Raw genomic sequence first — 25,786 nt, forward strand, 5'->3', positions numbered from 1 at the left:
ATGCTAAGTGCTATGTCAAGTATGGCACTGCCAAGACAGTGAAAATAAATATAGCGTCAGCTCAAACAGATTAGTAAGATAGTTGAACTAAATTGCTAATACAGACGTTTACAGAACAGTATTGTTATGGCAGCAGTTCAAAGAGGTAATTTAAGTCGGTCGTCTAAATTTTCCAGTGGTTTATGTGAACGCAAGGGCTGTGTATAATAATATAATGGACGTCGTCTTCGTCAGTGCTCGTATTTTATACTAGTTGACTGATCTAAATGTGAACGCCAATGACCTTCCTAATGATTATGTTCGAATATTCTGCCTCAAAGTTTCGCTCTCTTTTAAATCAGCATTCCTGTTACTTGTATTTCTAGAGATCCATGGATGCAATTTCCCCGTTTGGCCATATATAGTAAACTTACGGATTAGTGGGTGACAAAATGAACATGGACGAATATGGCAGCATTGGTTTTGGTCCATCTGGCACCTCGTCATCATCATCCTTTTTGGCCTCTTCTTTCTTTTTGTTCTGGAATGGTTTGAGACACAGTATAAACTACTTGAAATATAAACTTAAATAGAATCTACGTGTATGACGTTTATGTACCTATATATAAGTCAACTAGCAAGGCTCGTAACGAATTTTAATCTATTACTTAACATAACGTCGAATTTGCAAATTAATCAATGTTTATTGGTTTCTAATTGAAACAATTTTGATATTTAATGTTTAAGCACTAGAAAATAATTTTTGACAATAACACATTATATATAACATAAACATAACATCGAAGCTAGTAGTAAATGACAGCAGATTCTACACACACATGCAATACTATAAGACAAGTAGCTTGTATACAGGTGACGTCACCACTTCGTTGTCGGTTGTCGCACTTATGAACCAGCCAGAAGAAAGGAAGTACAATGATGATGTAAATTTAAATAACAATACGTACTGTTTACGCCTGGATAATACAAACGATATAACATTATACAAGATAGCAATCTACACAACAACGATAACAATGTAAAGAACACCTATAAGTAACAACCATCAGGCCCACAAAAGCGACACATACTCGCATGAGACCATTTTTAGAACATTGCTGATTTTATTTATTGTCAACATGAAAATAAAAATGACTATGCAGTGTAGTGTACCAGGATAGTAGATGATATGGATGGATCAACTTTTTTGTTGTTATTCTATCCCGTCAGCCAGATAATATTAGAAAAGTTTGTTAGAAGAAATATTATATCTACTTACTACGTTCTACAATACATACATATATGCTAAGTAGATGACCCATTAAAAACGATTTATAACTGTCATATCATAAAAAAAAAAATTTGGTAATTATAAAAACCATAGAACAGGGGTTTTAAGACTGACCCAGGCGACCGTAACCATGCCAACGAGTGGCAAGAAAAAGTTGATTCACCCATATAAAAGATGACACACATTACACCGAGCGGAGCCCGTCACCCGGTGCTCAGGCACATAATTATTTAGACACGAGCCCGCGTGCGTCAGAGTTGAGCCTTTTTTTATAATGTAGAAGCGAGAGATTGTAAACAAATAATCTACGACATATGGCATATGTGACTGTCAAGATAAGAAGTATATTCTACGTAAGCGTGTCAGGCACAGTTCGGGCTCGGTACGGACTAGCGTGAGTCATCCATAATAATTTGTTCTGACCAACAATGTTCCAAATTTATTGCGCATGATCAAGCCTAGCTTACACCACCATCGAGCTGCTTTTACCTTCCTGGTAGTGGGCGACGGGGAATCTACTTCGGGTGGTATCCCGTCCACCGCGTGTAACGCTCCCATCTCTTTCTTCAATTCCTAATCAGCCGAAACAGAGGTTGTCGTATGAAACAAATTTTGTTCAGCACATCCGATCTTCCATACAACAACCGCTCGAAAGTGTTGTGTTTATGCTCGTGGAAGAGTGGTTGAACATGCTATGACTTTGAAAATAGTGATTCTATCAACTCAGGTCGGAAGCATCAGAGGATGAAATAGTAACATTCATGTGAAAACAGCGTGACAGGGTAAAGAGAGTTGTGTACTTACTGCAAGTTGCTTTTCCTTGTCCTCCTCGACCTGTTCCTCTTCCGCAGCTGTCAATTCCTGGAATGAAAACACAAAACATTTACACAAAAAGCTTGAAATTTACAGGTGCGGCACAACAATGCAACACAGATGTTATATTGACAAAAAACGTTAAAATCTCTGGTGACCTCATTCATATTATACTCGTAGCGAGGGAAGGGAAGGTATTTAAAATGGTAACGCTAGTAGGAATTTGACAATGTTTTTTTGTTCGAAGGGGTATCATTTTTAGCGGGGGATATGGCCAATAATTTCACGAAATGCATTTATTTTATTTTATTTTATTTTTTTATTAAGTACAGCCACATCGTATGTATTACATATGTTGCATTAAAATTGTGTCAAAGTACTTCACCTGATACAGTACGACAATTAAGGAGTACATAGCGTGGACTGAGTATAATAGGACTGGGAACGAGATCTTAAACTATACATAAAAAGAAACATTAAATTTTTAAAACAATTAACTAATACTAATATATACAACACAATACATATAATATAAGATCACCGGAGAAATGCTCTCATTAGTAATGCACTTACCTGAGCGTTGGCTAAGTTATCGACAGCGATGGCAAGAAACACGTTGAGCAGAGTGTAGTTTCCGAAAAGCACCAGTATAACGAAATACAAAGAGTAGATCATGCCCTTCTGAATGCCACCCTGTGATTCGATGCCGTGATACATCACTTCGTTCCAATCTTCACCTGTTAAAATCTGAAAGAAAGGAGATTCCGTATTTTTAAGACATTCTTATAAAATGACGAGTGGTTAGATTTAGTGGTAATTTTTTTGCGATTCGACATAGGTATTGCCGTACACAATCAGGAACATGTAAAAAAAATGTTTACAAATTTAGTTAAAAAACTAATAATAATAAAAAAACCTGTTATAATTAAACGTTATTTAAAATTCAATGAAGTATTTGTAATTTATTTTTCCAAAAGTTAAGAACATTTCGATACACACCAAAACTAAGTCGGGGAGGTTTCTGGAATATTGTTCACAACAAGACTTACTTTTCCGTGTGTATATTATCGAGGTAGGAACGTAGTCCTTTGGTCATGGTTTGTCATTATATGACCAGAACACACTTAAAAATTAGAGATACGTACCTGGAAGACAGTAAGCAGCGCGATAGGGAAGGTATTGAAGTTAGTCGGCGGCGTTCCCTCCTCGAAGTTGAACTGGCCGCCGAACAACTGCATGCCGAGTAAAGCGAAGATGAGGATAAACAAGAACAGTAGGAACAGCAGTGAGATGATAGATCTCATGGAGTTCAGGAGTGATATCACTAGGTTCCTGAGGGATGACCAGTACTTGGTGACCTGAAATAGAGGAAACATGGAGGTTAACATCTATGGTTTATCGTCGCCAGTCTATATACTTCCTGGCTCTATAAGCCATATTTTTATCCATCCAAAAGGTACAGGTCATGGTTGTTTTATAATGCCAAATATCTTAATATTTATTAACTGTACTTTACACTTAAATCGCTAATATTTTTGTCAGTCCTACAAAACGCAGAGCTTACAAGGAAGCATCCGACAGACTGACATTTTTCCCATATTTCAATATTTTTTTATATGTCAGTATTATGCAGCGTTAAAACATGTAATAGGTTACTAATTATTTCTTACGTGGCAGTATGATTTACATAAAAATGTGTTGTATTTATGGGTAAAACACACTTAAAAAGTGTAATGTCCAGTATTTTTCCCGTTGTCGATTATACGGCACTTTTGCTAAGTCCATTGCAGTAGGTATGTTGGACGTTGCCAAGTATGCGAAGAGTAAAATTATTAATTTTTCTGGTAGTTTTTGTGATAAATAAATTAAACAGATGGGTGTTAGGTATTTCAAAAGTCATTAAAAAGTCATTACTAGACGTGTGACAACTTAATGAACCAAATCCATAAAAAATTACGGATTTTTTTTCTTTTCGTTCATCAAGAGAAAGACCCAGATGTTACTGCATCCTGCGATACCCCGCTAAGTTTATTTAATGTTAAATAATGACGTTAATGACTGGTAAATTTTCAACACCTACGAGCTATGAAGTTATTGTTGAAACAACAAAAATATAAAAAATAATAGATTTTACTTAAATTCATTACATAAGTTGACATTATCGGTAAGTGTATTTCTAATTTAAAAATGCAATTATTCTATATTTATTAAAAAATACATGAATTTGATTAATAAACATAGTGCTGTATACTCGGGAACGTCCAAAATACTGGACGTATTTTCCTTTTGCGGCTATTTCATTACTTTACGCTGAACCAGGCAACGTCCAACATACTTGACATATGTTTTTTTCGAGACTATTATAAATAATTTTTTTTCATGATTTTTCTATAATAAACAACCACATAGTAACACCAAACAAAAACGATACAACACAATTTTTTTGAGATTTTTTCCTTGATTTAAGTTAAGGTTAAATTAGCTTTGCAGTTCGAATTTTTCCTTTAGGGGCAATTTTTCCAAGGCTATCCTGCTATACCCTTTCAACAAAACGCTATTTTCTATAGATGTTAGTGCAATTTATTATTACTTGGATACAATAAAGAGAAATAACGTTTTTTAGTTACCTTGAATATCCTCAGCAGTCTTAACGCTCTCAACACAGACAGGCCGAATGAGCCGCCCTTAACTTCGGACCACACCACTTCGAATATGGAGCCCGATATGACCACGCAGTCGAATCGGTTGAAAGAAGACTCGAAGTATATCCGAGGTCCCAAAGCATACATCTTCACCCACATCTCCATCATAAAAAGACCCAAGAACACAAATTCGGCATAATCTGGAAAAAAAAGAAATAATGTATGTATTAAACAAAGTTTCCACTGTACAAATTGAAAACATTGATAATCGCACTAGGCAAGTTTGTATCGCGAGAACCAATGTTATGACCAAGTATGCTATCGCCGGTTGACAGACTAAAACGTGTGGTAAATATTAGGCTGTCTACATCTAAGTACTTACAAATTGTGTCTAAATCAATTAGAATTAATCATAAATCATAATTATAAAAGATAAATACTGCCTCTTTAATTTTTGATGTATGACTAACTGGCATCATTATAATACGAGATTACTGATGTGTAGCTACTTACATTCGAAATACTTACATAAAAATGAGGTCAGCCATTTTGGTTGTTTATAATGCTCGACGGCGACACATATCGTGTTGAACAACACCAGCACAATCACGAACCAGTAGAACCACTGCGTCTTGACCGTGTGCCGGATCCAAAAACGAAATCTCTTTTCCGCCCGCCAGAAGTCTGCACACTTGCCCACCGAACGCGTCTTGCTCTTCAAAAAACCTAAAAACACCAATGGACCATTAATCAAATATAAATATTTCATCTTCATGCGAGCCTAATGAATAAGCTAACAATTCCGAACGACCAATTGGCTAGCATCAACATTAGCTATAGGAAGAACTGGGATTTTAGCGTCATTCAGCTAAATGTCGTTGATGTTTCTAGCGTTGGCGATGTTCTCAACGTGCCCGAATTAGGCTCTGTAGTAATTGGCACCGCTAGTGTCGAAATTCGATAACGGCTCGAATTCGACTCTTCGCTCATAAATCTTTGACCCTCTGGGAATATTGGTCATGTTATTTCTAGCCTCTTTCAAGTCACGCTGTAAGGTAACCTTTTTGCTGTAAGGATCTAAGCCCAAGTCTATCAAGCTTTAGTTAACATGGACAGTGGGAAATATACCAACAGATGAAAGAATAGCAAGGACGTCATAGAAGGTACTCAAACGACTTTACGCCACATGAAAGTCTTTGTGCGCGTAAAGGCGCTTTATCGGGATCTGAAAGGGGTCACTATTCTACGACTATGACTATACTATTTTGACTACATAGAAGTTGTAAAGGAATATTCTACCAGCATCACGCTTGATCCCATACCTTGCTTTTTCTTTGGAACTGTAAACAACCAACACAGAAATAGAGTACGAATACTTTAAGGTAGGGTGGCAATGAGTGTAAAAGAAAATCAACACAGTCATGCAACATTCGCATAAAATTATGTAAGAAAATAAAAACGATTTAAAAATCGCTATTATAAATGAAAGATTACTCATAAATTTACTGTAATAATAAGGCACGAAACCTATTATCTATTATTCACAAGAAAGAAAAATTATCGAAATTGTCGTGAAAAAGTTAGTAAGTAATATACTGTCGCTATCGACGCGTATGTGTTTCTAATGAACGAAAGTAAAACATTCATTTTTTACAGCTAGATGAAGTTACATATGTACTCGTACCTACTGCAAGTAAGAAATGAAAGATGAAAAACAGCAAAAAGAACTGGCTCTACGATTTTCTATTTCTTTACAATTAGTAGTTAAACATGAAAGTTCCCCTTAGGTAAAACAATAAATAGAAAAATGTGTCTGCAAACGACCTCTGCAAAGAAACGACGAAAAATCTTGCCGAGCCTGGATGAATAGTAAACAACTGTCTGAAGAAAAATAGGTAATGTTAACCAGTTCTTTGCTGCTGCCACTCGGCAATGATAAACGCATGAGAGCGAGACGGGTATACTGACCGTCGTCACCGCACTCCTCGTCCTGCTCCTCCTCTTCAGTGTCGGTGCTTTTACTTTTGCCAAGGTTTTTTAACTTCTTTTTGGCAGCTGCTTTCCTCCGCGCTGTTAAATAAATTGGTTTGTTAAATTTTATTCGCAAATTTGATATGCAAAATAATTTTAGAGCGACTGGATCTCAAAAATGCATACACACCTTCTATTATGTGCATTTTCTCCTCCTCGGTGGTTCTTTCTTCAGCTAAAATTACTTCCTCTGAAAATATATAATACAATATTCTTTATTATTATAAAAACGTACATCGTCTTAATACAAGGGATGGGGCCGCCCAGTAAGCAAAGGTGCTTGTGTTGGGAGACACAAAATACACATTAATTGAGTCTTATAATTGTGCTTCCCTGACCGCATGTTAGATAATCGCGCCGCTTTTTGAGTTATAGCGTAATATTTCTATTTGAGCAAGTGCATTGAGGCAAGTAACTTACCGGCTTTACATATCCACTCAACATAACCATTGAGTTCTTTTTCTAGTTGCTGTTGTCTTCTTAACTTAAGAAATTCTTGCCTATTTTCTACTTTCTCTCTTTCTTTAGCGAACTCTCTGTAAAGATAGCGATACTTAATAACTAGCAGAACTAGCGATACGTTCTAAACTGTAAAATTTGTAAATGGACATTACACCTATATTGTGTCAAATCTATATATACAGTGTGGAAAGAATGAATTGGCCCTGGAGGGAAAGTGCCTTAAAACCTTAAGCTAGCTCATTTTGCTTAAAGGAAACATTCTTTTATTTTTAATAAGAAACAAAACTGCATTCAAAGATTTTTTGAAATCGCTTGTTTCACCCGGGAATCGAACCGACTAAAAATTAAAAAAGATAAACACGCTATTTTATTCTGCTATTCGATACAGTTAACGTTAATGATAACATTTCTCCATGAAACATTAGGCCTTACATTCGTCTGTCGTACAAAATATCCATAAAATGGAATGTTTAGTATTCAAGAATATTTTTAGACAAGCAAAAAAAACTTTGAATGCAGTTTTGTTTATTTTCAAAAATAAAATATTGTTTCCTTAAAGCAAAATGAGCTAACTTAAGGTTTTGAGGATTCATTCTTTCCACATGTACTGTATATAAATGCACGTGTCCTGACTGACTGACTGATTCATCCACGCAGAGCCGAAACTACAAACGATAGAAATTTGAAAACTGCACACCAGGTTGAATTTATAAAGTGTAAGAGATAAGAAGCGATTTTGAGAAGTTCAACCCCTAAGGGCAACCCAACCCCCAACCGGCTTTCTCGGCGCGCGCGCAGCAGTACGTGATATACGGCCGTCGTGAACGCTGCTCGCACTATTAGTGCTTGAGAATGGAGACCTAGGCTCTCCGAAACATGTCGTGCGAGTGACTGAAATTAGTAAGTCTAAACCGTAAAATTATTTAATGTTAGTATGTCTCACAACAGTTTAAATTCTATTAGACGTTGAAACTTGGTAAAAGGGCAATACATAACCACCAACATACAAATCCACGCGTACGAAGTCGCGGGCAACTGCTAGTAGGTCATATACAATTATAAGCAAATGCGGCAACGCAATGAGGGTTGAGATAATGATTTTAAGCCATATTTTTTTTTCTGATTATTACTTTCCCTTTTATGATGATATAGTCTACATTGTCACTAAGTAACTAGCATCATAGCCCTGCTTTTGATTTGCCCTAAGTAATACGAGTATAATTATGTTCATGATGTAATTTAATTAATAAGGGGTCCCTTTATTTGACATAATTATTGAAAGTCATAATGTAATGATTGTCAGATTATCATTAGTCATAATTCTAAAACCGTTAACTTTTCAGGATTTTCGTAAGGTTATCCTATATATAGGTTAGGTTAAGTTTTATTTTATGGCAATCCGTAAAAGTTACGCGTTTCTGAGAAAAACCAAATTATGACTAACGAAAATGCGGACAAACAATACATTATGAACAAGTTTGGGAACATATCAAATTATTTTATTAAATATTTTGATTTGTGTTTTTTTTTAAGAAGTTACACTACTATATATAAACTAAAAACTGTAATAGATGTCATATACTCGTATTAAAGAAAAAGTGACGAAGCCCTCCGGTTCGAATCCGGCCTTCACCTCTGGAGGGCTTAGTCACTTTTTCTTTAATATATGACATATATTACAGTTTTTAATACATTATGATTTAAAACTTTATGGGAAACAATATCATACTGTACGTATGAATGGTTATTACTATATTTTCTAGATTTTTTCGCGTTTAGATATAGCTACCGACTAGCAATAAAATATATGGGTTACTACTTCTTCAAATTAACATATGAAATAAGTTTTATTTGGCATATATTTCTTGACCGTTGCGAAGTTAGAAGCTGAAATATTATATAGCTACAACCAAGCAAAGTACGTTACAAAATCTAAGCAATAAAAATAAATATAGATATAGCGGCGAGCTAAGAGGTCAAGATTTTTTGTATTTTGTAGCATACAAACAGTAAAGAACCGCTTTCCACATAGATTTTCGAACATTGACCCGCCTGTTGTCATCTCTATTGCACTCGTATTTAATTTATTGCTGTCTCGCTCGCATACTGTCATTGACAACCGGCATCATGGGCGCGACAGCAATATAATTATGCACGTGCAATAGAGATAGCAACAGGCGGGTCAATGTACAAAAATCTATATAAAACGCGTCTCTTATTTTGCAATTCCCTCGAGCGATAAAGCAATAATTTTAAAATTTAACAATTTTATTTGTGTGCGGCGCGGCGCGCAACCTCTAGACGGAAAGTTTTCAATATTAAAAATGGCACATTTGTTTATTTCGAGGCGTCTTGCCGCTCGAGGGGTTAAAAATCAAGAGGCGTATTCAGATTTTAAAGTATTACACCAACAGGCGCCTATTTAACCAACCACAATTTCCTGTACATTACTGGGTCAATAATTATACGACGGTACATAGCGTCCAAGTTTATTTGTTGGACCAGCATTGTACAGTGAATTGTTAGTGTCAGGCGACATTTGGCATGTGGTGAACCAGGGGCCTGTAGTGCGGCTAGATGCAATTAGATTAAGAGGAAAGCGGACGACCGGTTCCCTATACAAACGTAGTCCCCATTTTCCACTCGGGATATTGACATCCTAGAAAATGTTAATGTCAATACCCAGACGTTTGTATGGAGGAGCGGTTGCCTACTATCATCTTAATTTTATCACATTTCAAATTTGTATACGCCTCCAGGGTCCTAGCGTCACTGCACACATCGGACCTGCTTCCGTGATCCAGTTTAAATAAGCGGTAAAGTCCGTATTGAACATCTGTCTCGCTCTCTCCTTCTGGTACTGGGCCCGTCTCTCCACACGCCCTCTCTCGTTAGAGAACTCTCTAGATCGAGGAATTTATGATGTTACATATAGTTTGGCTAGAGTGGCTCATTGGAATATAGGCACAGAACTTCATCTTTTTCTTATATTATACTATTATAACTACAAAAAGATTAATTAGTTTATTTTATTCTAAATATATTATATCTAATTATACTGACAATTATTCTTCGAACCCATGCATGCAGAAGTGCTGTAGGAGAGGACAACATGATTTAGACAGTTTTTTTAAAGCTAATTTTTTCAACGATAAAAGTCTCATGCAATTTTATTATACGATCAAAATAAACAAGATTAAACATTACTTTTATGGTTCCCATTACCCAGTCGTTAGATCTACATGTGTAAAATTTATTAGAATATCAAAATTTGTGTATAACTAGAAAAACTCCACTGCATCGGGGCTCGTACTTTATGGTTTCAATCTTTATCAAAATCTGAATGTATTCCAATAGTACATTATTTAATCGTTGTCGATTTTATTGGCCTTAGTATTTATGCTGTATTTAATTCTTTAGTATAAGAATAACGAAAGAGATGAAGTACTGTATCGGTCATTGCTAGCAAATAAGTTGTGGCCGTGCCTTACCAGATCTTGCAACAAATACAATTTTTAATAAATTGCAGCTTTTGATCGATCAATTGAATTAGGTGGATCAACCTCCTTAGCTGGCAATGTATCAAAAATCACATGCTATTTGTTGCAAAGTGAGTAGAGGCCTTTAAGCATACACTTGTGTTGTGTGAAATTACATTCACAATGGTGCGCATGTTTCTCTTTGCGATCTTATTGCTGAATCTTTTTCTCCACACCTCTCATTCCACTCTGATGCTCGACTCTGATGGATGCTTACATTACAATAAAGAGGAATGAAGCGCAATTAATACATGTTTACGTTTCAAAACTTACCCGCTAAGAACACCGAGAACTAAGTTGAGCATAAAGAATGAACCCAATACTATTAGAGGCACAAAATAAATCCAATTGAATGCACTGCCTAAAGCGTCGTTCGTCTGAAACAATTGAAATGTAGTTAGTCAGGTGTCATTTTGCTCCCGATCTGAAAAGTTCAACGTAAGAAGAGGCATAGGCACGCATAACGACTAGCATATTTATATTATAACCTGAGACAGGAGCAGTTGTTTTGTTTTTTGGAACTTCTAGTTATGTAGTGTTTGTCTATAAAAGTTCAGATTAGCTTGTGGAATAGGTATAATAGGTAAAGTACGTGGCATCTCAGGAAGATAGACTGAATATCGATATGACGGTGCCATTTTAAAGTTAAATTTCATCTTATTTTGTTTGCTTGTGTTTATGATTTAATTCGTTCTGTTAATCATTTTTTAACCCAGACAACTTAGACCCATATTGTAATCAATAATTTGGGAAATTTATATCATTTGATCGACTTATTTCATACGATGTTTGGTTTTGTGTGAACTTACTTTTGTTATAAAGGTGCTACTGGCTATACAACTTCAGGTAGTTAAATTATTATACCTCTCGCATCGAGCGATCGTCTGTCTCTACGACACTTCATTTTTATATGGAGTTGCATTGCAGACACGTAAAATGTTTGTTATAATTTTTTGGAAATTAAGCACATTAAATTATTTAGAATTGATACAATTCAGTAAAAAAGTATAGTAAAAACATGTATTCAATTACTTTTTAAATTTTGCCTAACCAAATAGACTGTAATAGGAAACATTATTCGACGCGAGAAATTATAGTGAATGACATCTGTCCTTGTTTACAAGATTTGCCGAATAAGGTGACCATTTATAAAATGTTAACTAAGTCTTCTATTAATTCTTGCTTTATTTTTAAGCATTAAGTATCAACGCTATTGTGCTACAAGTTATTAATTAAAACTATTAAAATTGCCTTACATTCTCAGGAAAAGGAACAAACGACTTAATTCATTCATTAGATTCATCTAATCAGAAGTCAAAGGACTAACGATGCACGTTTAAATTCGTAACCCTGACGGACACGGTATACTCTCCAAATGCTTCACGTAACCAGCGGGCCTAATAAGATAATCGCGCTTTTATAGTGTTTTATTGTGTTGTGTACGTAACTTCTAGCAAGTAGGTTTGCAAGTGCGAGAGTGACGCAACATAGAAGATAAAAGTGCATTCGTCATATCCGTACCTATTTTTTTAATCGTCTGATTTAATATGCATTTGTATACTCATTTGATTTGCGTTGTGGCTTTCGTATTGTATTTAGTTGCGTAGCTTTATAAAGGAAAGAAATGCATCACGAATGTTTGGGCACATCCAGATAACAAATCACTTTGTGAAATTGGTAGTATAAGCCATAATAATTATAATATTCAATGCATTACTACAAGTTCACAATCTAGTCGAGTATGAGGTAGGTGCCCTGTAAATAACAGTTTTAGGCCCTAATTTGCCTTAATCTTTGTTGTACCTGTCGTATTCTACAGTTGACGGCACCATGCCTTTAGCACAATGCTGTAGACTTTCGCATGCGGCATTCGTTCGATCGTACAGAGTGGCGCGTTCAGTATGGATCAAACGAAGAGCTAACTCGAAATTAAACGTTTTTTAAGCAGCAAAAATCAAATACCCAAACAAGCAAGTACTTGCTTCGACGTCTCTATACACTAACCAGGTGTGTACACCAACTAGGCGTGGATTAGTTACTCCGTATCTTATCCTGGTCTCAGGCAAGCGAACCTTCTGCGCGTTAGTGTTATTACTTATTCTGGGCTCCAACTTTCTTCACTTCCAATAACAGAGGGAAATGAACATTCGCAATATTTTTAGGTAAAAAAAATTAGTTTGTTGTTAATTGTAAATAAGAACGAATTATTATTGCATTTTTATGCCAGTAGCACCTTATGACCATCTCTTTTTTGGGCACAATTTTTTTTGTCAGCCAGCGTGGGTACAGGTTCAGTATGTTATAAGGTATAGGCTACCCAATAGAGGATGGCAGTCCAGCCCTCCATCGTGATACACTGGAAGACGGTGAGCATAGCGAAGCCGATGTTATCAAACGACGTGATGCCCTTGTTCGGTCCCTCCCACTTTTCTAAACACGTGCTCTTATCGTATTCGCAAACATTGGCCCCCAACGGCGCCAAACTCTTGTTGTCTGCGTTGCACGGCGTGGCACTGTCGCCCTCATTCATTATTTCATCTGCGAAAATAGAAACGTCGTTATAGCTTACGCAGTTTAGAGAACATTCGCGTTTTAGCAAGCTAACCCTGGTTTCGATGCCTTTAGGGTGTCACCGCGTTTGTCGACGCCGAATAGGAAACGGCTCAGATAAATCTCTGTCTGTCATATCATAAGAAATAAATAAATCGTCATTTGTTTCGCTTCGGCTCGGATTCGGCCGATAACGTATTCATTTATAAGGCGGGCGGTATCTATCGGACGCGTATTCTGATTGTAATAACAGGTTATGAATTTGATTTGGATTTGACATATCCATAGATATGATCTGTTATTGTCCAAAGTGACATTTCTAGTCGAAGAAGTGTCAGTTTTGATTCATAATCGCCTCCAGTTTTCGAAAAGCACTCTAGTGGTGCATTAAACCCTGTACAGATCTTTAAAAGGCATCTGTTCTAACCGATTCGGTGACGATAAATGCGTTGATACCCTCAAAGTATCTAACTGCATTCTAATTAGCAAAGGAGAATATAATATTGACAAAATATCCCTTATACGAGTATTTTGTCAATATTATTATTAAAATTGTCTAACTTAACAGTTTCTGCAATTATTAAAGCAATCTTTCTAAGGAGATTCTTATAAGACATTTTAGGTTAAAATGACTTAATTAAATAAAAATAAAGCTTTACTTATAATCGTGACGATTCATTTTAAAAGTATAACTTCGCACCGCAGCTTTGCCTGCGCTATGTGTCGGTCATTCTACTAAGTACTTAATTTTTATAATTGCAGTAGAATGAATCCAATTACACATCCAATTTCACCTTAATTTGTTTAATCGACTAACTACATCGCATTCCACAACGCAGGCACAGCTGCAATGCAAGTAAAAGCAATGCTTCCGTAGAACCTATATTAGTTTTTTACTCGCAGCGCACTAGCACAATCGGATTAGGTCTAACTTTGAATTATCTAGAACAGTCCTGAAATTTGGTATGTATATAAATTAAAGACCCTTTTTTCATTTCCACACCATTTCACATTTGGGGACCTCGAGGAATCGCAGCCATCTTGGAAATTGTGTACCATTCTGGAGAAATTCGTGTTTTACTCTAAATCTACATTCTCTATGAGAATATGGTGTAAGGCAACATTAAAGCTTATTAAATTCTACACAAAAAAGTCCTAGATATCTTTGCGGAAAAAGTACATCTTGTTATAGATGTAATTTTTTGTAAAAAAAATTTGGCTGTTTCATACATATTTTCGATGGGAGGGTAATTTTTCTTTTCGCGATTTCGGGGTTGGTCCCATAGTAAAAGTTGCTCAGTATAATCCCTAAAGCTCCCTGGCAATGGGAATGCACATATTTTTTGGCCACCCTGTATACATACCAAATTTCAGGATTGTTCTAGAGATTTCGAAGTTAGACCTAATCCGATTATGCTACACGTTTCTCGCACAAATAAATGAGTTATATGGGCGAGATGCACGGACGAGTTATATTAACATGAGATTCAAATCCATTTGCAAGTTGGGATTGTCCTTCAGGTAACGGAAGCCTTACTACGTATGTGTCAACACATGCTAGATAATGCTATATAACACCAATAATTTTCGCTCATTGCTTTTCATACGTTTTTGTAAAAAAAAATGCGAAAGATAAGGCTTAGCATGAACTAAATACACCGTTATATACTTACTATCGCACAGCACATAATAGTTTACATTGTACCAATATCTAATTAGACAAAAATCTTTTACAAATGGTTTCGTAAAATATTTTTGAATTAGTTTCTAGATTTTAGAGTTGCCATTCGTTGCGGAAATTGATCTTTCTGCAACTCTAGCGATACGTAGGTATTATGTCAGTAGTGATAATAATCTTCGAAACTTATTGATTCGAATGAAAAAAATACAGGAAAATTGAAGTCAGTTTAACAGTAAAACGACTACGTAAGTAAATTCCAACTAAACCCCGAACATAACAAATATACATTACAAATTGGAAAATTGATAAATCTAAGAGAATATATATTACTACGAATATGGCTAAAAAGCGTCCTATACATAACATAAGAACTGATTTGCAATACGCTAGGTAAACATCGCAGTCAGCTTGGTTTGATACTCTTAATTCGCATTGGCATTTTTATAAAACTTGCATGGCTGGCATTGCAAAAAGCATCTTAATTAAGTATATCTCAATACTACATAGAGAATAGATAGTGAAACTTAAAACTATGATAGAAAAATCGTCAGACTGATCTTCTTCAGAATTATTTAAACCCTTTTAATTAAATGTAAAAATTATAACAGCACGATCAGTTTAACAATTCGTATTAGCTCTTAATGAAACGCGACAAGGTATTGTTATGAATATAATGCTATGTTGATAACTTCCACTCATCAATTTCTTTATAATGCTAGCGTAAGAAAAATCTGAGTGAACACTCAGAAAATCTAAGCACACATGTAACTTTAAAAAGACGATTATAGTCAGTGATAGAACTTGCCACGTTTCAGGATAATATGACTAAATTGTCCACTGCAACTTAGTTTGAAAACATCTAGTGCGAACGTGCATTATGTGACGGAAGTTTCAGGCATTCATGCTAACTGCACATGGAACAACCTATGATAAGATACTTACTAATATCTTCTAAATTATAACAAGTCTTATGAAGAGCCCCGGAATAGAACTCCAGGCCGATGATAGCGAATATAACGATCGCGAACAGCACCAGTAATCCGATCTGCAGCAGTGGCGCCATGGCTTTGATGATGGATTTCAACACCACTTGCAGACCTACATGGGAAAATAAGCATTAAAAATTGTAACTAATCGTTATATTAGATTTACTCAGCGACAAGGCTTCAGTATTCATGACTCATTTTGAGCATTTATTTAGTCTGAATGGAGGTAAGAGTGCAATTACAACAACGTCCACAGACTTCGAATTCATCATTTTAATCGCACTCTCAAACCTGGCGAGGTGTATAAATAAAACTGGAAAAAATAAGTTTGACTGACGCACACTTTGTTAAGGGTTCGCTCGTAAATTGATGTAAACATTTTCATTCATCACCATCAGAATAAATTATAGGAAGAAATAACTGAATGTAACCATCACTAAAATTTTATGAGAAATAATTGGGTTAGAACTTAAACAAATCGTGCACAAGAACAATGGATATTTGCTGTTGCATAATTTAAATGATAACAAAAGAAGCGCGTTACTCATTCGAAGACATTTAACATGTTTCTCCATTTATTATGCATGCTTAAAGTACATGCCAGTGTCATTTGTTTCAAGAAATGTTAAGGTTCGAATAAAAAATGACTGACATTACAATATTTTTAAATATCGCATACCATTTCCGCTGTGTTTAAAAGGTGTTTACATTATTTTACGCATTATACATGAATCAAAATAATTAGTTGACTTTTAATGCTGAGTTAGTTTGTTTTTATTAACATTAAATTAACTACTATTTAGGTTTTAAAAACAGTTATCTTAATTATTATTATTTTTCGCAAGACAGTGTACATAATAATATGGTAATAAGTCACCTTTAAAACACGGCGACCAAATAGACAATTCAATGAACAGTTAAACATAATCCAATATTATGCAACAGCCAGTGCATGTAACAACGTAAACTATGCTAAGAATGTGCTAAAACTCACTAGGGACGCCCGATACTAATTTAAGGGGCCTCAGCACCCTAATGGCACGCAAGGTTCTGAAGTCGACATCCGGCGCGATGTTCGGCTGCAGCGTGACGATACTGCCAAACACACACTTGATACTATAGCATGAACTAGCAACTAAATTAAGAACAAAATTACTACAGGGACCTCACTCCACTGGTTGTATGTTTGCAAAGGTCAAATAAAAAATACTAGCCAAAAATATGGTGTAAACAGGGAACACGTCATACTCCCCATAATTTGATTTGAATGTATAATGTATCTAATGTACGAAGTAGTGTTAAAACCACCATACCATACTAAAACAAATTTAGTTTCTAAAGTGCGATGCTAAACTACTACACTAAATTTTAGAGTCTGGTGGGGCGAATTTAGCACAAAGTAAAAACCTCTAAATATCATTCTTCACATTTGAGCAATTAAGCTTTTAGTTATTTTCCTTGTCTGGGAGTCGGTTTCCATATTACATTATTCTTAAATATTAGCTTTCATAAAAACTAAATTTTGCTTTCCGGGCACTGAACAAGAGAGGCTCTGAAGAGAAACAAGGATACCTATACTAAGTACCCACTTATAATTTTTCTTCACGCTCTAATTTTATACACAAGTACAAAGTTGATTTTAATTAGGATAATGCAGGTGGCAAGGTGGTCATTAGTTATGTACTATTAGTGGTGTTAGAACTAGTAGTGTATGGTTGTAAAGCATGAAGGCCGGTGGAGAGAGGCCCGCAGGAATGTGCTTGTCGAGTGTTAGTTTGTACAAGCCACTGGTGCGGCCGCCCAAGCACACTCCCTATCTGTACCAAATCACGAGGACTAGCTTCGGTTACTACGAGACTAAAGTATTGTCACTAATTAGTCTTGATTATTGATGATCTAATCACATGTTATAATTCACGCATTTTAATCTAAATACGTCATATATTTCAATTAATAACTAAAATATATAGTCTTTTATCTAAGTTTAATAAGTTTTAGCCTTTTTATACACATACCAAAATCGTACTAAGTATTATATGCAACAGGTAGCCGAAATCCAAAGTATACATAAAACACTTTCTCATAATAATCAATAAATGACAAAAAAAATATCACACATGTTCTAAAACTGTTACAAAACTTCTGAATAATAAATGCCGAGGAACCGACACTACTTTTTTTTACTAAAATGTTTGTAAAAAAGTTCTATTTTCAAAACTAGCGATATAAATTAGTTATCTACTGTTAAAAAAGTCGATAATCGAAAAGATCTAGCGAGAACGTTCTATACAATAATAAGTTACGTATTTAGTGAACTTTTCGCCAATTACTGTGAATTACTTGGAATCCGCGAGACGAGCTTCAGCGGGCGGAGGACTCGGAAGGAGCGCAACATGCGCAGGTCTACGTCGACGTTGTATTCGGCGAAAATCGTCATCGACCTAGCCGTAGCAAGCTCAGTCAGTGGCGTCATACCGAACAGTGCTCGGCGCAAGTAAACAACAATGACAACCGAATGCCTACATTATAACAACTTTAATATCGTATTTCATATTTATTTTAAAAACGTTGCCTTTGCAATGAACACTGTTAAATTATAAATTCATTACGTTATTTCAAATCAGAATTAAGTATTTATTACTATTTCATTGCAAAAGAAACCATATTTCCACTTAAAATGACGACAAATAAGTTAAAAAAGTTGATAACTCACCCGGTTACTACAACGAAAAAATCCATAATGTTCCAAACGTTTCTAAGATACGAGCCCCTGTGTAAAACGAAACCTAAAGCTAAAATTTTTAACGAGGCTTCTACACAAAATATTCCTAAAAAGTACGCCTCGGTCTTTTCCTGTAACAAAAACAAAGGTGTCAATAACTTCTAATATTTAAATCAGACAATACCATCTAACGGTGGGACAACAACCACGCTTGGTAACTAATGATGTAATGATTATATTTAACGAAGTTAGAGGCTTGTTGTTGAGGATGCAGTGCTGCTTGAAGGTTAAGAGGAAAGAGGATGGCCGTTTCTCTATACAAACGTAGTCCCCATTTTCCTGTCTAGATATTGACATTATGGAAATAGTTATTTACGATACAAGTGCGGAAAAGAGGAAATTCGAAACGAGTGGCGATAAATTAAAACACGACCGCAGGGAGTGTTTTAAATCGACACGAGTTGCGAATTACCTATTCGCACGTGTATCGTACAACGTTTTACAGTACATATGGCCCTTTAAACTTTCGACATATGCACGAAAAGTGCTCTTTTACGCACTAGTGCGAGAAAGTAGCACAATATGCACTGTAAATATTTTTACATAATTGGATGTATATAAGGCATATCTACCTACGTTTGACTTTTTTCGATTTTGTGATAATGGTAAAAATTAGGAGCGAAAAACAGATATACATATACAAATTTTTAAATGCTCCCAACTCCTATAATAATTAATAATTTGAAAAAGTCTAACGTAGGGGCAGAGCTGTGTTTAATAAAATAAAACAAAATACAACAAATAAAGTCAGAGAGGAAAATAAGGACTACGTTTGTATGAAAAGGCGATTTCGCGCGGGTCCTCCACTTTCGTCTTAATAACGGCCCGATTCGAACAATGATTATACAGGGTTGGGCAGATTTGGTGTCCTTTGGTGCTGGAAGAGTTGTTCAGGCGTGGTAAGTATTCAGAATTAGATCTAGAAAACTGTCTTGATATTGCCGAATAATGGTAAAACTCTTTTAGCTATTTCTTATGAACTTATAAGAATATGAAATTCAAATTCTACACGAATAAGTTTACATTTTTAAGAAAAACATTTTTTTTAATTACCATCAGTTTAATACTTCGCTTATCTCGTTCGTTCGTTTATACAGCCATCTCAAGTAACCATGCATGCGCTAACTAGTAGGTCCGTTAGATAGTATTGTTGAAATATTATACACTTTGAGATATGAGAAATTAAGCAAAATTTACCAGATTCTGTGCTAAGATGGTCTTATCGCCGTTGGGCAAATGCTCCTCCAGCGCCAGCACCACGCAGTTGGCTATGATGGTAAGCAGCACCGCGTACTCGAAGGGTGGCCACTCAATGATGAACTTTGTGTACCTGAAAATAAAGGCCGATTTATTAGACCAATATTTTAACTGAATGTGTATCTTTGATTACGAGATTTTTGTACGTTTGTAATATCAACATAATGCTCACAGGAAAAGCCAGGGAAACATTCAATCTGCAATAAAATATAGTTTGTCAAAGGACTGTCTCATTTCAAATACAGAGAGAATCATACTATTTTTGTCTTACACTAGTACTAGCACCCAAAAGAAAAGGATGAGTATAAATAGTTTTTGTTCTTATTTACTGACAATTTGGTTTGACCAACTATAGAATCAACCACATTGCGAGTCTATAAAATGTTCCTACTGCATCTATCCTAAATGTTCCTACTGCATCCATCCTATCCTATTTGTAATTGTAAAATAAATGTCACGAGGACTTTGATATGCGGAAGCTTTTAGTATAAGTTACTTTTTATCTCTAGATATATAGGGTGACTGCTATAGTTTTTGGCCACTACATAGGAATTAGCCACTCTTAACAATAAGGTTTCAATTGGATTTGTTGGGAGTAGCCACCAATTAATAACTAAAAACACAATGAAACCATAACTTGCGATTCTTCTCGCGGAATGATCCTTTTTCGCCTTGTCTGTACGCATAGTTAGGTTAGACTATGGCTATTTTAAAAATCGCTTTAATGGTGTCCCTATATCAACTATCTATTCTATAATCAAACAGTCTTAGACTGGTTAGACTTTTTAAGTAGACTGTGCATGTGCAATTGTACAGCTGACGGTAACGAACAGTGTAACTAATAGGACCTTATAGGGTTATAATTTCAATTGCATCGCCTCTGCTCTGCTCCATCTAATGCTTTAAATTACTATATCAGCTTTCCATACACGCCTCATTAAATCGGTGTTTGCTTTATAATGCACTTAACCCTCATAGCAGTAATTTAGTAGAACACCGTCGTATGCTACTAGAGGCTTTACGAGTAAAGTTAACGTTCGTTTCTTCCATTGCTATAACTACCTATAGTACCTATATATAATAAAGAAATGTACCTATACTTACATTATGCGCGCTAAGTGCCCATTAATGGTGGAGTATCAGCCTGAGCAAATGACAAGGCACTGATGAAGAGTAAAGAAAAGGGTCTTCAGGGAACACCTCTAACCTTTGACGTTATCAAGTTAAAGTACATACTCTACACTATATCTAATAGTAACACTAAGTAGGTACCTACTTAGTGCATACTAATTGTGGTATATTACAGATATACCACATGTAACATGGTAAACAACATGTTAGATACAGACCTAGCATGTTGTTTACCACCCACGCGTTGCATTTTTCCAGTAATACAGGGATGTTAACAGTCGGTTTGGAGATTAAAATGTATTAAGTAATACTGAGCCTGATAAGGGATACCTACATACACAGTGGAATCCGTTTAATATGACTCCGCTTATACTGACCAACCGCTTATTTATTTATTTAATCTTTATTGCACAAAAGAAAATACAAATGTACAAAAGGCGGACTTAATGCTAACAAGGTATTCTCTACCAGTCAACCTTCGGGCAAAGCAGATAACTTGTAGGCGGTGCAACATCACGTTGTAATTACAAAACAAAGTAGGTATTTTACACAACTCATACAACTAAACAAATACAAGTAATATAAATAATACATAGGTATAATACATACATATAAAGATACATATACATACATAAGAAATCAGATGAAACTAACAGAGACGCTAAGATTTTGCCATTCTGCCAGCAAAGTACTCACTTAAGGGGCTGCCTGAGGTTTTCATCGATTTTTGACAAGTTTTGAATCGTATCTCCTACTTTTGCACTACATATAGAATTGTAAGACAAGCGGCTATCGGTTCATCAATCTTTTATCTCCATTTTTGTCTACCGGATTGTGAAAAAAATTAATACTTATTTATTTATGATTGTTTTAAACATTGTCTAAAAAATACTTTTTTCGTATCTCGATTGCTGTGAAAGATCTTACTTATACGAAATCTACATATTTGGGTTCGTCTTAGACGTCTCTAAAAATTTGTCTAAGGTTTTAATTTTAAACTAATTAACACAAAAGTTATGGCCAGAAAACCAGTTTTTTGGCCTAAAATTGTTCAACTTTGATGCCAAATATTTCGAAAACAATGAACTTTGAAGTAAATATGGGATACTATATTGCTAAAATCCGTTGCTGTTAATATGATAAGCTACAAAAAACATTAGAAAACTAAGGGATTCAAATCGAAGGTCATTGGGGCATGGGATCCCCTTAAAGCTTTTTTAAAAGCGAATCTATTTGGAGACTGTCTAATTTTAACAGGGAGACTGTTCCAAAGGCGAGCTACCTGAATGGAGAATGAATTGGACATGTAACCTGTACGGTGAGATGGTATAGATAGAGAAAGGTTGCCAGTAGAGCGAAGTTGACGGACACGAGAAACACTATAGTAGTTGAAGAAAGCTTTCAAATATTCGGAGGATCGAGGATCATTAATGACAGAAAAAAGGCTGCAAAGCATGCGAATGTTGAGACGAACTCGTATAGGAAACCATTCAAGTTTAGAGCGGAAAAAAGAAACATGGTCGTATTTACGGAGACAGAAAATAAACCGAATGCAATTATTTAGTAAGCGATCTAATTTGTTCAAGAGCATTTAAGTCCGGATAACACACATCCCCGTAGTCAATTATGGGCAAAATTAATATTTTGGTTTTAACGGGTAAAAAGTGTTTGAGTCTGTTAAGGGCGTGTAGAGAACCCGTAACTTTACGGCTTATTTCAGCCACCTGAGTCTTCCAACTCAGGGTGCTGTCTATATAGATGCCCAAGACTTTTACACTCTGACTGTAGAGAATCGGAGTGCCATTGAAATATAAGGGAGGTGTAAAATCGATTTTCGCAAGCTGACGTTCGCCGCCTATGACAATGGGTTGACACTTGGGAGGATTAACAAACAGACCGCTTACTATAATTACTGTGCGAAGTTTGATTTTCATACGAAACTCTTTGTGACAAAGTCGGATAAGCTGACTCCGCTTATAGTGACAAATCGCTTACTAACCTATAAATCCTATTTTCATGAAACTATGTCCGGTTATACTAGTTGACACATTTGCTGGTTTTCGTGGCCGTCCCCACGTCTTTCCCTGCGAGGACGTTTGGTGCGCACGAGGCGCCGAGGCGTGTAAATTGTTTTTCCCCTCACTAGCGGGGAAAAACGCGTTTTATCCACTAGTGGGGAAAGTAATTTGACCTTGGAGGAAGCGTGTTTAAGTAGCTTGACAGATAACAAAACGTAAAACGCTCATGATAATGGTTCGTTCGATATTAATTATCATTAAATAAATGGTTTGAGAATCTAATAAAAAATACCAAATTTAGCTTTATTTAATGATTTTAAGTCATAATTCCATAAGAAACGTTTGTTTTTTTATAATGATGTTAAATATAATTCTAAACGCACAAGTTGAGTCGATGCAATTTCAAAACGCATCGTTGACATTTCATACATCAGAAATGTCAACATTGTCAACAATTTTTTTACTTAAAACTATCTTAAAACCTTTTCTCACCGACTCGCGTAAAAATACACAACTTCCAGAGTTTTCTGTTATAATATCGTAAAGAAATGAGTGATTCCAGTGATGAAGATGATCTAACGTGCGGATGTCGCACTTTCCTCGCTATAGTGAGGTGAAAAGTTTTGTGTTACACACGGGCGCAAATGTATTTTACTTCTCGTGTGTTGAAACACTCGCTACGCTCAGGACACCTATAGAATCCTTTCGCTTGCTCGTGTTTCAATTCTACACTCGCGGGTAAAATACAACTTTGCACCCTTGTATAACAAATAACTATTAGTTTTGATTCTCAGTGGCAAGTTGATATTTGGTACAAGGTTCATAAAACTCATCTGCCACTAAGGAATTTGAGATTAATTTGGAAAAATTAACAAAAATAAGAAGTCAATCCACTATGCGTTATATGACATCCGCTTAGTATGACGTGTTTGTCACTTCCCTTCGATGTCATTATATGCGGATTCTACTGTATACCGGGTGTTTCCTGTAACAGGAGCATTAAATTAAACTGGAGGCTGTACGCCTCAAACTAACCAACATTTGTTCAGCAGTTGCTAGGGATTATAAAACTAATGAGTAAAATACTACCTTTATATAATTCAATACGTGTTGCAACTGCAAGTTATTACAGTTTCATTAAATTAAATTCAGTTGACACAACGAAAATTTAATATACTGATTTAAATAAATATACGAGTAAATACCATATGATTGTATTTTGATTCGCGGTTGATGTACGTAATTAAGCACTCAACCCCACTGCCCACATAGCGTGAAGTGCCCATGGTTGCTAACAACTGTAGGTATCCGTTAAAGTATAATTATTGGCCCCTTACTTTGCAGAAAAGTCATCTTTCCTGGATATAAGGTTGAAGAGTCGATAACTGATAATTAGGTACTACCTATATATAATAATGAATGACTTACCACAGTTTTGACAATGAATTGCTGAGTTCAATAGTACCTACATTAGACCTGAGGAAGACCATATCTACTTATACTCCATTCCAGAAGACACAATTTAACATTCCGGAGTCGAATCTCTAGAAGATGGCAAAATCAGGGATTGTAAGCTTTGTCTGTGAAGTCCTAATATTATTTTTATATACTATATTTTATATAGGGCCAATTGCACCATCCTACTAACTCGGGGTAAACCGGTTAAACCTGCGGGCTTAGCACGGTAGCACTTTTATTGCCTGTCACCATGCCTGTCACGTTCTAACAAGTATGTAAGTGCGAAAGTGACAAGCATAGTGACAGGTGACAAAAATGCAACCATGCTGACACCGCTGTACAATTTGACACTGGGTTAACCGGTTAACCCCGGGTTAGTGAGATGGTGTAAGTGACCCTTAGAATATCTTTGTGCTCATTACAATAATAATATTTTACCTAAAAGTTCATAAAAAAATTCAGTCGTGACTCGTGACATTGTATTTATTTCATAAAAGTAATTATTTTGTGGACTTTCGGAACAAATAATTCTTAAAATATTCACTTAATCCAAAACTGATGTTTCAAAACGGGCGGAACTAGAAGGTTTCCAAACAATTTCTTGTAACCAGTTGTTTACCTCTGCCTATTTAGGTGTTTTACATGGAAACTTTATTTATTTATTGTAAACTACAATAATTGAGGAGTGTCTTTTCAAAAGGGCTTATTTTTGTATAGAGAAATAAGCCCTTTTGTAAAGACACTCCTCAATTACAGTTCGTTATTATTTACAAATTATGATATGAATGTCATTAAAATAATTGATAGATAAATTGGGTGAAAGTATTTTCAACTTCGATATTTTACTAAGAACTAGTAGTACAATCGGATTAAGTCTCACCTCGAAATCCTTCCAAAGATATGAAATTTGGTATGTATGTTAATTAAAGGTCTCTTTTTCATGTCCACACTATTTGACATTTGGGGACCTCGAGGAATCGCAGCCATCTTGGGAAATGTGTACCATCCTGGAGAAATTTGCGCTTTACTCTAAATATACGTTCTCTATGAAAATATGGTGTAAGGCAACATTAAAGCTTATTAAATTCTACACAAATAAGTCCTAGATAACTTTGCGGAAAAAATACATTTTGTTATAGAAAATAATAGCTGAATCCAGATTCAGG

At 35.6% G+C, this 25,786-nt stretch overlaps 1 protein-coding gene across 1 annotated transcript in view; it reads right to left on the bottom strand.

The window, feature by feature from the left end:
• Window positions 1-25,786, bottom strand: part of LOC134755148 (voltage-dependent calcium channel type A subunit alpha-1) — an 84,485-nt gene that overhangs the window by 39,193 nt on the left and 19,506 nt on the right. The window contains 16 exon segments of the mRNA XM_063691634.1: window positions 414-520; window positions 1,760-1,843; window positions 2,075-2,131; window positions 2,657-2,830; window positions 3,229-3,441; window positions 4,711-4,925; window positions 5,254-5,451; window positions 6,694-6,795; window positions 6,887-6,946; window positions 7,177-7,292; window positions 11,031-11,134; window positions 13,075-13,295; window positions 15,931-16,086; window positions 16,969-17,069; window positions 18,688-18,827; window positions 19,954-20,086. Coding sequence (XP_063547704.1) covers window positions 414-520; window positions 1,760-1,843; window positions 2,075-2,131; window positions 2,657-2,830; window positions 3,229-3,441; window positions 4,711-4,925; window positions 5,254-5,451; window positions 6,694-6,795; window positions 6,887-6,946; window positions 7,177-7,292; window positions 11,031-11,134; window positions 13,075-13,295; window positions 15,931-16,086; window positions 16,969-17,069; window positions 18,688-18,827; window positions 19,954-20,086 — 2,181 coding nt within the window.

Source organism: Cydia strobilella, chromosome Z, assembly GCF_947568885.1.
Source record: "Cydia strobilella chromosome Z, ilCydStro3.1, whole genome shotgun sequence".
Taxonomy (NCBI): domain Eukaryota; kingdom Metazoa; phylum Arthropoda; class Insecta; order Lepidoptera; family Tortricidae; genus Cydia; species Cydia strobilella.